Source organism: Petaurus breviceps, unplaced genomic scaffold, assembly GCF_028583685.1.
Source record: "Petaurus breviceps papuanus isolate PSGF00001 unplaced genomic scaffold, PetGlider_PUasm1.0 189, whole genome shotgun sequence".
Taxonomy (NCBI): Eukaryota; Metazoa; Chordata; class Mammalia; order Diprotodontia; family Petauridae; genus Petaurus; species Petaurus breviceps.
This window is the reverse complement of record NW_027185809.1, coordinates 23,980,771-23,993,828: the sequence shown is the minus strand read 5'-3', so window position 1 is coordinate 23,993,828 and position 13,058 is coordinate 23,980,771. Positions and strand designations below refer to the sequence as shown.

General features: G+C 39.2%; 1 protein-coding gene across 1 annotated transcript in view; it reads left to right on the top strand.

Moving 5' to 3' along the window:
* Positions 1-13,058, top strand: part of LRRC9 (leucine rich repeat containing 9) — a 211,438-nt gene that overhangs the window by 66,575 nt on the left and 131,805 nt on the right. Inside the window, exons 11-12 of the mRNA XM_069092055.1 lie at positions 2,987-3,163; positions 3,349-3,466. Coding sequence (XP_068948156.1) covers positions 2,987-3,163; positions 3,349-3,466 — 295 coding nt within the window. The remainder of the gene's footprint in view (positions 1-2,986; positions 3,164-3,348; positions 3,467-13,058) is intronic.

Genomic DNA, 13,058 nt, shown 5'->3' with positions numbered 1-13,058 from the left:
ATTCCGTGGCTGCTATTGCTTCCCATGGGCTGAATGTCCATGGAGCAATTTGGAAAGGAAAGGGATATCTGACAGTGTTTTGGCCTTGCCATAGTCATCTTTAATTCCTACCAGGGAAAGTGTCCTTTTTCTAATTTTTTTTTTTTTGGTGCCTGTTTGGTCTTCATTTGCTTAACCTCCTTTCCAGGTTTGTCTCTCCCAGGGTTTAAGCCATCAACCTCCAGATGACCACTCAGGCTATAACAACCTCTGATTAAATCTAAGTTCTCCAGCCCACTGGACCTGGCATCAGGCATGTTTCAGTGTCTGATCCCTTGAATGTGAAGTCTGATCCCCTTGAACAAGGCCCACAGAGGCAGGGACAGCTCTATTCCCCTTGCCAACAGGAAACACTTTCAAAAGCTGAGACCTTCGCCCTTTACCCCAAAGGAATTTGGGTCCCATTTTTTGAGGGGGGAATGATGAGGTACAGGCTCTGGGAACCCTCTTGAACTCTGATGGAATCATCCCATTTGATGAGGCATAGGCCTTTCATTGTGGCTCTGGCCAAACCTTTGTTACTAGCTTTGGCCCTCCATTATCCAGCTAGCCCCCACCCTTGATCCTCCCAAAATATCTATATCCAAATCAACTATTACACCCTTGAACTGGCTTAGCCCACCATTGTCTCCAGGTAGCCTCCAGCAACTTCCCACCCTTAATCACTCATTTACTGGAATCTGACCTCATTGACTCCCCCTGAAGACCCTCCCCAAACTCCTCCTCTAGACCACCCCTAGATTCCTCCCACAATCTTTCTGTATATAAGACCCCATCTTGCCTCCATGTGGTGTGAGAGCACCATAGAATTCTCTAGCATAGACTTGCTCTGTGTCAGATGATTCTGGCCCACTTATCCAATACAAGCCTTACAGATACTGAGACTCCTAAAGAGTCTGCCTATTATGGCAAACTTTTAATAAACTTTGCTTTTCTTTGGCTAAGAGAAGACTTGAGTCAAATTCATTTGGCAGGACCTAGCATGCTGGTATTTTGGGACCTCGAGCACCCCTAGCCTAAACCTCATCATTTTATAGTGACCCTCTTCACTGAGAGATAATTCATCTGAACTGGGAGACTAATTTATTTACAGCAGTTAAATGTTTTATTATTATCTCTTCACTTATTTAATACTTTCGATTTGTATTTAATCGTGTTTATTTTGTCCTTTCTAGTTTGAATCCTTACTATGTCCAAAGGGCTATGAAAAGTGCATACCCTTTGACCCAACATATCCACATCCAGAGAAAGAACTACAGAATCTGAATGCAGATTGAAGCAAACTATTTGCTGTCTCTCTTTTGTTTTTTGTTTTGTTTCGTTCCTTCTTTCTTGTTGTTCACTCCATTGGTTATAACTTTTCTTTACAACTTGACTAATGTTTAATGTGAAGGTATTTGTAGAACCTATGTCAGATTGAATGCTGCCATGGCAGGGTGGCGAGAATTTGGAAATCAAGAAATTGTGGAACTGAATGTTGTAAAACAAAAGTAAATAAATTAATTAAAATATAAAAAAAAGAAAAAAATCTCCTTGACACATTAAAATGGAAGCAAAAATTTGCCAAGTACATCAACTTTCTTTCTGTCATCTGTGCAATGCCATAGGCCCATCCCTATCTTGTTTTTCCTACTCAAGATATACATTAAAAGTCTTTTGTACTGCATTAAGTATTTTTCACAAATTTTATTCAGTGTGTTTTGACTTTAGCTTTTAATTCAACACTGAGTACAGTGCCTGACATATAGTAGGCATTAGTGAATACTAATTGACTGAGTGACTATTCACATTAGAAGAACTATTCAGTGCAATGCCATAGACTAGGCACTGCTGATTAAAAGGTGAGATAACATAATCCTGGCATTCAGAGAGTTTATAATCCTTATTTCTCTTTTTTTTTTTTGAGGGGGGAAGCAGGGCAGTTGGGGTTAAGTGACCTTCCCAAGGTCACATAGCTATAGTAAATGTTAAGTGTCTGAGGCCCCATTTGAATTCTGGTCCTCCTGACTCCAGGGTCAGTGCTCTACTCACTGTGCCACCTAGCTGCCCCAAAATCCTCACTTTTCACAAAAGCTTCATATATATCTTCATTATTTTCCAGAGAACTAACCCTAGTAGGCCAAGTTTCTTTTATAAATTGCAAATAAAGCATCATACCACAATGGGTAACACTGAATTAGAGCTAGTATCTGGGAGAATTGATTGTTGTGTGACTTTTATGTGTCTCACTTGGGGTTAAGGGCTTTGTTTTAGGACAAGAGGATATTTTCATCTTTGCTCCTCAAAGGGCAGGACCCAATTGTAGGATCTCACTGGTTTATTATTAGGTGACACAGTAGATAGAGTGCTGGATCTTGAGTCAGAAAAACGAGTTTAAATCCCACCTCAGATATTTACTGACATTATGACCCTGGGCAACTCACTTTTCTTCTGTTTGCCTCTGCTTTCTCAACTCTAAAATTGGGATGATATTAGCACTTACCTCCTAGGATGGTTGTGAAGATCAGATGAGATAATAGTTGTAAGGTGCTTAGCACAATGCCTAGCACATAAGGCAAGCTGTTATTATGTATGTTGTCAAATGTTGGTGATCCTAAGCAGCTAGGGATCATCTGTGATCTGTGGCCTCTGATCTGGCTTGTCTTAACAGATTCTTGTTTGAGATGGAATAAAATATTTTTTAAGAATGTTTGAGGGTGGGGTCTCAGGAGCAGAATGAGAGGATCAATCAATTTGACATAAACTTGTCAGATTTTAAATAAAATACTGCATTGTTTGACTAAATACTTTGTATTTGACTAAATATATTTGACTAAAATACTATATTGTTTCTCCAGTGGGGAAAATAATAAAATAAGTATTTCATATGATTTTTATCCCTTAATATATTGTTAGAAGGAAAATGTGCTATTTTCTTTAATTGTGCATATATTATATTTCCATATAGGTTTAATTGCTGCTATGACTTAATTCTGTCACGGTTTTGTTCCTGGGACTTCAGAGCATATGGTATTACAGGAGTAAAAATAAATCGCATTTTTAAAATGAACAATCGTATTCTGAGACTGAAATTTGAAGAGAAATTCCAAAAGTTTTTGGACAATGAAGATACAAATGATTCAGAGTAAGAAGTTTAACCTTCCTAAGAATATTTTTGTCATAGTTTGATCTTCTTTTAAAGGAGCTGCCTTCTTTGTTCAGCAGATGGTAGATGAACACATACCGTTTATTAGTCAATACTTTATTTTTGTTCCTTTTGAGATATTATGATATGAGTTCTAAACTGTCTTTTTTCAAATTATTCTTAAGGAACTACCGAAAGATGATGGAATACCTTTTTTATATTTTTGATCCAGAAGTTCCCCTAAAGAAAAAACACCTGCTGCAAATACTTGAGAAAGGATTCAAAGAGATTGAAACAAACAGGGTAACTGAAAATGTCAATTGAATAGTTCTTTTGGCTTATTATATGATTCTTGATTACAGATTTAGCATAACTCATATTCTCTTTCTTCCTTCTCTCCACTTATATCATCATGTTAATTGCTGCTCATGAAATGGTAATTATTAGTTCATAAAAATTATACTTCCTTAGGAGATCTTAATAAGAGAGTATCAACCAAGCAGTTTATATGACATCTTCTGCTCTCTCATTTAATTTTTTACTTGTAAAGGGCTATTTTATTAACTCATTGTTAAATGTTTAAAGAGCACTACACTGATTTCTCACTGTGGCATGGAAGTAACCTGGGTTCTTGAATGTTGTGACAATGGAGGATGTAGTAGTTTCTACTCAGCTAGAAAGATTTTGAATACAAGCCTGGCAGCAGCACTTTTGCTTTCCCAATACTAGCCTCCTTAAATACAGAGGGCACAGTGGAGTATAGTAGAAATATCACTAAATGTAAAGTCAGAGGACCTAGGTTCAGATCCCAGCTCTTCCATTTACTACATGAGTGACCATAGGCAATTTACAAAACACTTCCAGGCCTCAGTTTCCTTTTCTTGAAAATGGAGATTTTTCCCTAGATTATCTCTAAGGATCCTTTGAACTCAAAATCTTTGATTCCTAGAGAAGCTAATCACCAGTAGGCTGGACAGTGTTGTCCTAGGTCCTCTTCTCTTCTTCCTCTTTACTTGGTGATCTCATCAAGTCCCATGGATTTAATTATTATCTCTGTGTTCCTGATTCTCAATACAATGGATACTTATCCATCCCTAACCTCTCTATTGACCTCACTCTTGACTCTCCAGCTGCCCATCATATCTCAAACTGAATGTCCAGCAGATTTCTTAAACTCAACATGTCCAAAACTGAACCCATCTTCCCCTAAACTCTCTCCTCCTTCTACCTTCCCTATTACTGTAAAGGATAACATTATCCTTCCACTCCCCCAGGCTCCTAATCTAAGTGTCATATTCAGTTCAGTTATCTCTTACCCCTTAAATCCAATCTGTTGCCAAAACCTATTGATTTCACATTTGCAGCATCTCTCAAATATGTTCTCTTCTGTCCTCTGGCAATGCCACCACTCTGGTGCAGGCCATCACTTCCTTTTGCCTGGATTATTGCAGTAATCTGATGGTGGGTCTGCCTGCCCCACCTAAGTCTTTCCCCACTGCAGTCCATCCTCCTTTCAGCCACTAAAGTGATTTTCCTAAAACACAAGTCTGACCATGTTACTTCCTACACCCCATGTTCAGTAAACACTTTTGGTACCCTACTGTCTCCAGGATCAAATAAAAAAAAAGCAGTTCGTCATTCAAAGCTCTTCATAACCACCATTACCACCGCCACCATTCACATACACACACACAAACACACACACACACACACACATACACGTGTGTGTGTGCAAACAGCTTTTCCAGTCTTCTTATACTTTACACTCTACCACATAACTATGTGATCCAATGACACTGGCTCTTGGCTATTCCATGAAAAAAAAAACACACTAATCCTTGGTGATAGGTGTTAGAAACACCCAAGGCCCCCCAAAAAATCTTATACAATGGAATGGGTGAAGAAAAGCTTTTATTACCATTCTCATGAAAAGCAAAAGTGGACACCCTAGGCTGAAATGCATAAGCATGCCTATATGGAAGCACAGGGTTAACTTATCAATGACCCTCCCTTTGAGGTCAGGATTGGTTCTTAACCTTCCCTTCCTGGTTACAGTTCCCCATATATTATACCTTGTTCCTTAATATGATCCTCCTTCTGTTCATAGGATGCATGTGTGGATAATGAGGCTCTAATTCTGTTGGTGTGTGTCAGATAATATGCATGAAGTTTATTAAGCAAGTGCAGTTAAGGAAACACTGTGACCTAGCTTCACCCTGTATAGTGTTAAGCAAAGAAGTAGTTAACACCTTGTTTCAGCTATTTAATTATTTAGCACTTTGTTTCAGTTCAAGTTTCTTGCCCAAGTCTTTGTGAACCCCACAACTTGTGAACCCTAGAACTTGTGAACTCCTGTTGCTCATGCAACAGGAAGGGGAGGATCTAATGGCCATATATAAGGAGAGACCCAGGCTGGAGAGAGCAGAACTGAGAAGAGAGAAGAACTGAGAAGGGAGCAGAAATCTTGTGGTAACAGAGTGAAGAAGGAGAAAACTGGTGGAACCCTGGCACTCTGTTTGTCTGTTCTGTTTGTGTTGATGTTTCTTTGTGATACTTTGGACAGAAGCCCTGGGATCTTACTTGAAGACCTGAAAGAGGATTTTCTGGTTGTCTGTTTCCAGAAGTCCTGGAGGAATATTTTGGAGGTCCTAGAACTTTACTGATAATTTGTGTTGACCTCTTGGACCTGTTTGTGGGTCTTTGTTGATTTCTATACTGATGATTTGTGTTGCGTTCTCAGACCTTGTTGGTGGGTCTGTGTTAATTTCACAGGCAGATAGTGAATTGATGATGATGCCGGCAGTATGTATGAATGTTATTGTAGCCTTGTTAAGATTTGTCTTCCCAGGAACAGAAACTGTGAAGGACTTGAGGTGGACTGGACACTGTGAGCTTCACTATGGAATGGGAACTTGGCAAGGAGCTGGACAAGGAACTGAGAGGTGCCTGCCCTTGAATCCCGGTGACAATTGGGTATATTCAGGCAGGAATTGGGACCATGGAAGAGGAACCATGGAATCTGAGAGCCAGCCTCGCATCAAGATGAAAAGACCTCTCTTTTGGACCTCTTGACTAGGAGCCGAGCTCAGTCCCATGTGAGCTGCCCTGGCCCAGACTCAGAGTGACCCCAACCAGTGGCCCCAACCAGTGGCCCAGACACACCAGAGCAGACTTCAGGAGACTGACTCACCAACAGCTGTGGCAGTTTCCAGACTTCTCAACCCACAAATGCCAAAGAGAAAGTAAAAGGTCAGTGGAGAACTCTGTTGGAACTGGGAGATGGAAGAGAACAGTCCAGCCTCTGCTTCTGGGGACAGAGGCAACAGAGGCACAGTGGCTACAGCTGCTGCCACATGACTGCCTCCAGAGCTCCTGGCCTGCAGATCATAGGGGGACCAAACAACTTTTCAGAGGGTAACTGCTCTTGCTTTGAACTGCTTGGATCTGGATCAAAGTCTTGGGTGGTGGTCCTGGGGTATGTGGCCAGTGTGCCAGAGCTTGTGGTGGCTGTGGATCAAAGGGCTTGGAATATGATATTCCAAAGGTCAAAGAAGTTAGCATTAAAACCAAGAATCAACTACCCAGAAAAACTGGGTGAACTTCAGGGGAAAATATGGTCATTCAACGAAATAGAGGACTTTCAAGCATTCATGATGAAAAAAACAGATCTGAACAGAAAATTTCACTTTCAAATACAAGAATCAAGAGAAGCATGAGAAGGTAAACAGAAAAAAGAAATCATAAGGAACTTATTGAAGTTGAACTATTTTACATTCCTATATGGAAAAATAATAATTGTAACTCATGAGACTTTTCTCATTATGAGGATAATTGAAGGGAATATATATGTGTGTATATATATATGTATACATACATATCTGTATATATAGGAGGGCGTATGTGTGTATAAATGCATATGTGAGTGTATATATGTGTGTACATGTATACATAGAGGGCACAGGATCAGTTGAATAGGAAGGGATGATATCTAAAAAAATTAAGAGGTGAGAGAAGAATATAATGAAAGGAGAAAGGACGAGATAGAATGGGTAAATTATCTCATATAAAAGAGGCAAGAGAAAACTGTTACATTGGAGGGGAAGAATAGGAAGCTGAAAGGGAATGGATCAACCTTACTCTCATTGAATTTGGCTTAAGGAGGGAATAACATACACACTCATTTGGGTATCTTACCCTACAGGAAAGTAGGGGGAAAGGGGATAAAAGGGGGAATGATAGAAGGGAGGGCAGATAGAGGGATAGGGTAGTTAGAAGCACACACTTTTGAAAAGAGTCAAGGTCAAAGTAGAAAACAGAATAAATGGGAGGCGCGATAGGATGAAGGAAAATACAGTTAATCTTTCACAATATAACTACTATGGGAACATTTTGTCTAACTATACATGTACAGCCTATATTGAATGGCTTATCTTCCCAGTGGGGGTGGGTGAGGAGGGAAGAAGATATGAAAATCAAAATTTTAAAAACAAATGTTAAAAAAAATTTTTTACATGCAACTCAGAAATAAGATACATATGCACTGGGGATAGAAATCCATCTTGTCCTAGAAAGTTAGAGGGGGGTGTGATAGTGATGGCATTTAAAGATTCCCCTGTATTGGCTTGGTTTTTGGTTTGATTGTGTTAAAACCCAGAGCTTGTTAATCCCACCTGTGGGATGGACTTGTTGACGTGAAAAGGAAGTCCTGAACTGGGAGGAGCTGGTGTCATAGATTTGGAGAGACACAAGAGAGAGGCAGAAGAACTTTTTGGAAGCAGCACTTGTGGAGGAAGAGAGAGACTGAGAGGATTGCTGAGGGCCACTTTGAATTGCCCTGGACTTTTGAGACCTGCCACCGGAGCTGCCAAGGACTGAGGAGACATGGCTTTTTTGCTGGTACTTTGTCTGTTTTGATGTTGTTTTGCCAGATTTGTCCACTGGTGAAAGACAGTCCTGTTGTTGAAGAAGTCCTGGAACCTGGCTGTTGGTTAAGAGCTACTGAGACTGTCCTGTAGACAGAGAGTGAATACTGTCCACTGGTGAAGGACAATGCTGTTGTTGCAGGAGTCTGGGAACCTTTCTGTTGGTTCAGAAGCCCTGAAGAAGGATTTTCTTGTTGTATGTTCACAGAAATCCTGGGAGAGGGTTTTGCTAATGTTTTCAGGGGTCCTAGGACTGTTCTGCAGACAGAGGATGAATTAATGAAGAGACTGGCAATGTATCTTGTGGTCTTGCTAAGCTTTGTCTCCCCAGGAACAAAGATTGCTGAGAACTTGCCTAGTGTCAAAATGAAGAAAAGACCTCCATTTGGGTATTAAGTGCTGTGCTTAAACTTGTTGTAACTCTGGGGTAGATTCAATTGTGATCCAGGAGTGGGGAACTTTTGACCTTGTTGTGTTCTATGATTGAACAAATGAATGTACTTTATTTATGATTGTAAACTAATCTCTTTGTGATGGAGCCTAGGGGTGGAGTAGTATTTAGAACAGGGACTTTGTAATTGATTGAATGAATGTAAGGTCCTGGGGTGGGATAGTACTTGGAGATTATTTAATCACCCTTAGTAAATGCTGTATTTTGAATGATGTCATATTTTGACCTTCTCTGTTCTTAATTTGTCACTGAATAAAATGGAGAGCACCTCTGCTGGTATTCTGAACCTTGGGAAGTTGCCTGTCCTTGGCATTACATTACAAGGGGTATAGGGGAAGATAAAAGAGAGAGCAGATTGGGGGAAGGGGTATTCAGTAGGCTCTCTGTCTTGGGGTGGGAGGCAGGAGAAAGATGAGGAGAAAATTTGTAACTCAAAATCTTGTGGAAATGAATGTTGAAAACTAAAAATAGTTTTTTAAAGAAAAAACGATAGAGTAGTTCCAGAAATACCACTAGGAGGATAATTGCTGTTTCTGCACTGGCATCTGTTGAAGAGGATGAAGAGGCAGAGAAATTCTCCTGAGAACATTTTAAGATTTTCTAAATTAAATCAATATATACTTTGGTATTTGTTGATGCTAATACCAAAATGGACATAGGAAAAGAGAAATAACATGGTCTAGGATTTGAAAATGGGAGAGACCACGCACAGGCAGTCTGGGAAGGCTGAGCGTAGATGGCAGGGGCAGGCCCGGAAGAGGCCTGATCAACTTGCGGGGGTAAGTCTTCCCACCAACCACAAGAGCCACTACCAGGCCTATCACCAAAGGGCTCGGACTGGAAAGAGCAAGGTAAGAAGCAAATACAGGGGCCCCTACCCTGGACAGCAAACACTCCTGGGGCTACCACTTCATAGCCCAGAAACTTTAAAAAAAAGCCCCTTTCAGGACCTCCAAAGACCAGGATGATAGAGTGAACCTCACTTGCTCCAAATCCCCCCTCTGACCCTGAAAACATAGTAACTCTTGCTCCAGGGCAAAACCCTCTACAGTAAAGTCTTGGGATCCTAGAGGAAGGTTGTGGCTAGGACCCTGCCTCAAAATGGGTAAAAAGCAAACTACAAAGACTCTGGAGTCCTACTATCCTTAGAGGGAGGAACCAAACTCAGAGGGAGACAATGTAGACTCCACATCCACAGCTGAAACTTCCACAGGGAATGGGTCCCAAGCACAGAAGGCTTTCCTAGATGAGATCAAAAGGAACTTTGAAATCAAAATGAGAAAAATAGAAGACAAAATGAAGAATTCTCTCAAAACCAAAATAGCAGAATTAGAAAAACATTATAATGAGGAAAATATCTCTCTAAAAAGAAAAGTGTATGATATGAAAAAGGAGCTCCAAAAATTAAACAAGGAAAATGATTTGCTAAAAACTAGAATCAACCAAATGGAAACAAATAACTCTATGAGGAACCAAGAATTAGTCAAGCAAAACAAGAATGAAAAATTAGAAAAAGAGGTAAAATACCTCAAAGAAAAAATAACTGACCTGAAAAACAGATCCAGGAGAGATAATCTGAGAATCATAGGCCTACCAGAAAATCATGATAAAAAAAATGAGCCTGGACAACATTCTCCAAGAGCTCGTTAAGGAAAACTGCCCTGAGATACTAGAACCTGAGGGTAAAATAGAAATTGAGAGAATCCACCGGAGACCTACTGAAAGAGATCCCAAACTGAAAAGTCCTGAAATGTTGTGGCCAAAGTCCAGAACTACCAGATAAAAGAGAAAATACTTCAAGTGGCCAGAAAGAAACAATTCAAGTATCGAGGGTCAACAGTGAGGATTGCACAGGATTTGGCAGCCTCTACACTGAAAGATCAGAGGCAGTGGAATACAATTTTCTGGAAGGCAAAAGAGCTCATGTTACAACCAAGGATCACATACCCAGCAAGACAGAGCATATTCTTCCAGGCAAAGACATGGTCATTCAACAATATAACAGAGTTCCAGACCTTCCTGATGAAAAAGCCAGAGCTCAACAGAAAATTCAACCTCAAATTAGGAGATGCAACAGTGACTTAGAAAGGTAAACAGGGAAAACACATACACACACACACACCCTGCCATTTGATAAGAGTAAACTGGTTATAGACAAGTAGAGGGTATGAGTATAAAATACACAAAATGACAATTAAAAAAGTCTTATTAAGGGCTACAAAGGGACTGCAATGGGAGAAAGGGAATGAAGTAAAAAAGGGTAAATTATGCCACACATAGAGGCATAAAAACTGTATAGCAGAGGAAAAGAAGGGAGGGAGATGGGAATCATATGAGCTTTTCCCTCATTGGTTCTGGTACAAGGAGGGAATAATAACCAGTTAAGCATAGGACTCTATGGAGAAGAAACACAAAAAGTATCATTTTAGAGGGAAAGAGAGTAGGGAGAGGAGCTTCACATGAGATTTGTTCCTGTCACTCTTGGTGCGAAGAAGAAATAACATACTTCTTTAAGTATAAAAATATCCTACAGGCAATAGGAGGGGGAAAGGGCTACAAAAGGGGGGTAGGAGTGGTTTTTAGGGAGGGAAGAAGGGGAATGGGGAGGAAAAGGGAGGGAGGCTGATAAGGGAATACTGAGGGAGGTGGTGGTCAAAAGACAAACTATTAAGAGGGGAAGGGAGAAGGGGGAAATATGAACATTAACAGGGGAGGGAATAGGATGGAGGGAAAGAAACAGATAACAATCATAACTGTAAATGTGAATGGAATAAACTCTCCCGTAAAATGGAGATGGATAGCAGAATGGATTAGAAATCATAATCCTACAATATGCTGTTTACAAGAAACACATCTGAAACAGAGGGATATACACAGGGTAAAGGTAAAAGGCTGGAGTAAAACATATCATGCTTCAGCTAAAGTGAAAAAAGCAGGGGTAGCAATCCTTATCTCAGATAAAGCAAAAGCAAAAATTGATCTAATTAAAAGAGATAAGGAAGGAAACTATATCCTGTTAAAAGGCATCATCAAGAATGAAGCAATATCATTACTTAACATATATGCACCAAGTGGAGTAGCATCCAAATTCCTAGAGGAGAAGGTAAAGGAATTAGAAAAAGAAATAGATAGCAAAACTATACTAGTGAAGGACCTTAATCTTCCCCTCTCTGAACTTGATAAATCCAACCTCAAAATAAACAAGAAAGAAGTTAAGGAGGTGAACAGGATTTTAGAGAGGATAGATCTCTGGAGAAAACTGAATGGGGATAACAAGGAATATACTTTCTTCTCAGCAGTTCATGGCACATACTCAAAAATTGACCACGTTCTAGGGCATAAAAACCTCACAATTCTATGCAGTAAGGCAGAAATATTAAATGCATCCTTCTCAGATCATGATGCAATAAAAATTATATGCATTAAAGGGCCAGGGAAAGACAAACTAAAAACTAATTGGAAATTAAACAATTTAATCCTAAAGAATGAGTGGATCAAACAACAAATTATAGAAACAATCAGTAATTTCATTCAAGATAATGATAATGATGAGACAACATAACAAAATTTGTGGGATACATAAAAGGCAGTTCTTAGGGGAAGTTTTATATCCCTGAGTGCATACATGATTAAATTAGAGAAAAGGGAGCTCAACGAATTGGGCATGCAATTGAAAAAGCTAGAAAAAGAACAAATACAAAATCCCCAATTAAATACCAAATTAGAAATATTGAAAACCAAAGGAAAGACTAATAAAATTGAAATTAAGAAAACTATTGAATTAACAAATAAAACCAAGAGCTGGTTTCATGAAAAAATCAACAAAATTGATAGGCCCTTAGTCAATATGATAAAAAAAAAAGAAAGAAGAAAACCAAATTATGAGTATCAAAAATGAAAAGGGTGAATCTACCTCCAATGAAAAGGAAATCAAAACAATAATTAGGAATTATTTTTCCCAATTGTATGCACATAAATTTGATAATCTTAGGGAAATGGATGAATATTTACAAACATACAAGTTACCCAGATTAACTGAGGAGGAAGTAAATTACTTAAATAATCCCATCTCAGAAAAAGAAATTGAACAAGCCATCAGTCAACTCCCTAGGAAAAAATCTCCAGGGCCAGATGGATTCACGAGTGAATTCTATCAAACATTTAAAGAACAATTGATTCCAATATTCTACACACTATTTGGGAAAATTTGTGAAGAAGGAGTCCTACGAAATTCTTTTTATGACACAAATATGGTACTGATACCTAAATCAGGAAGAGATAAAACAGAGAAAGAAAATTATAGACCAATCTCCCTCATGAATATAGATGCAAAAATTTTAAATAAAATATTAGCAAAAAGACTACAGCAACTTATCTCAAGAATAATACACTTCGATCAGGTAGGATTTATTCCAGGAATGCAAAGATGGTTTAATATTAGGAAAACCATCAGTAAAATTGATCATATCAACAATAAAACTAGCAGGAACCACATGATCATCTCAATAGGTGCAGAAAAGGC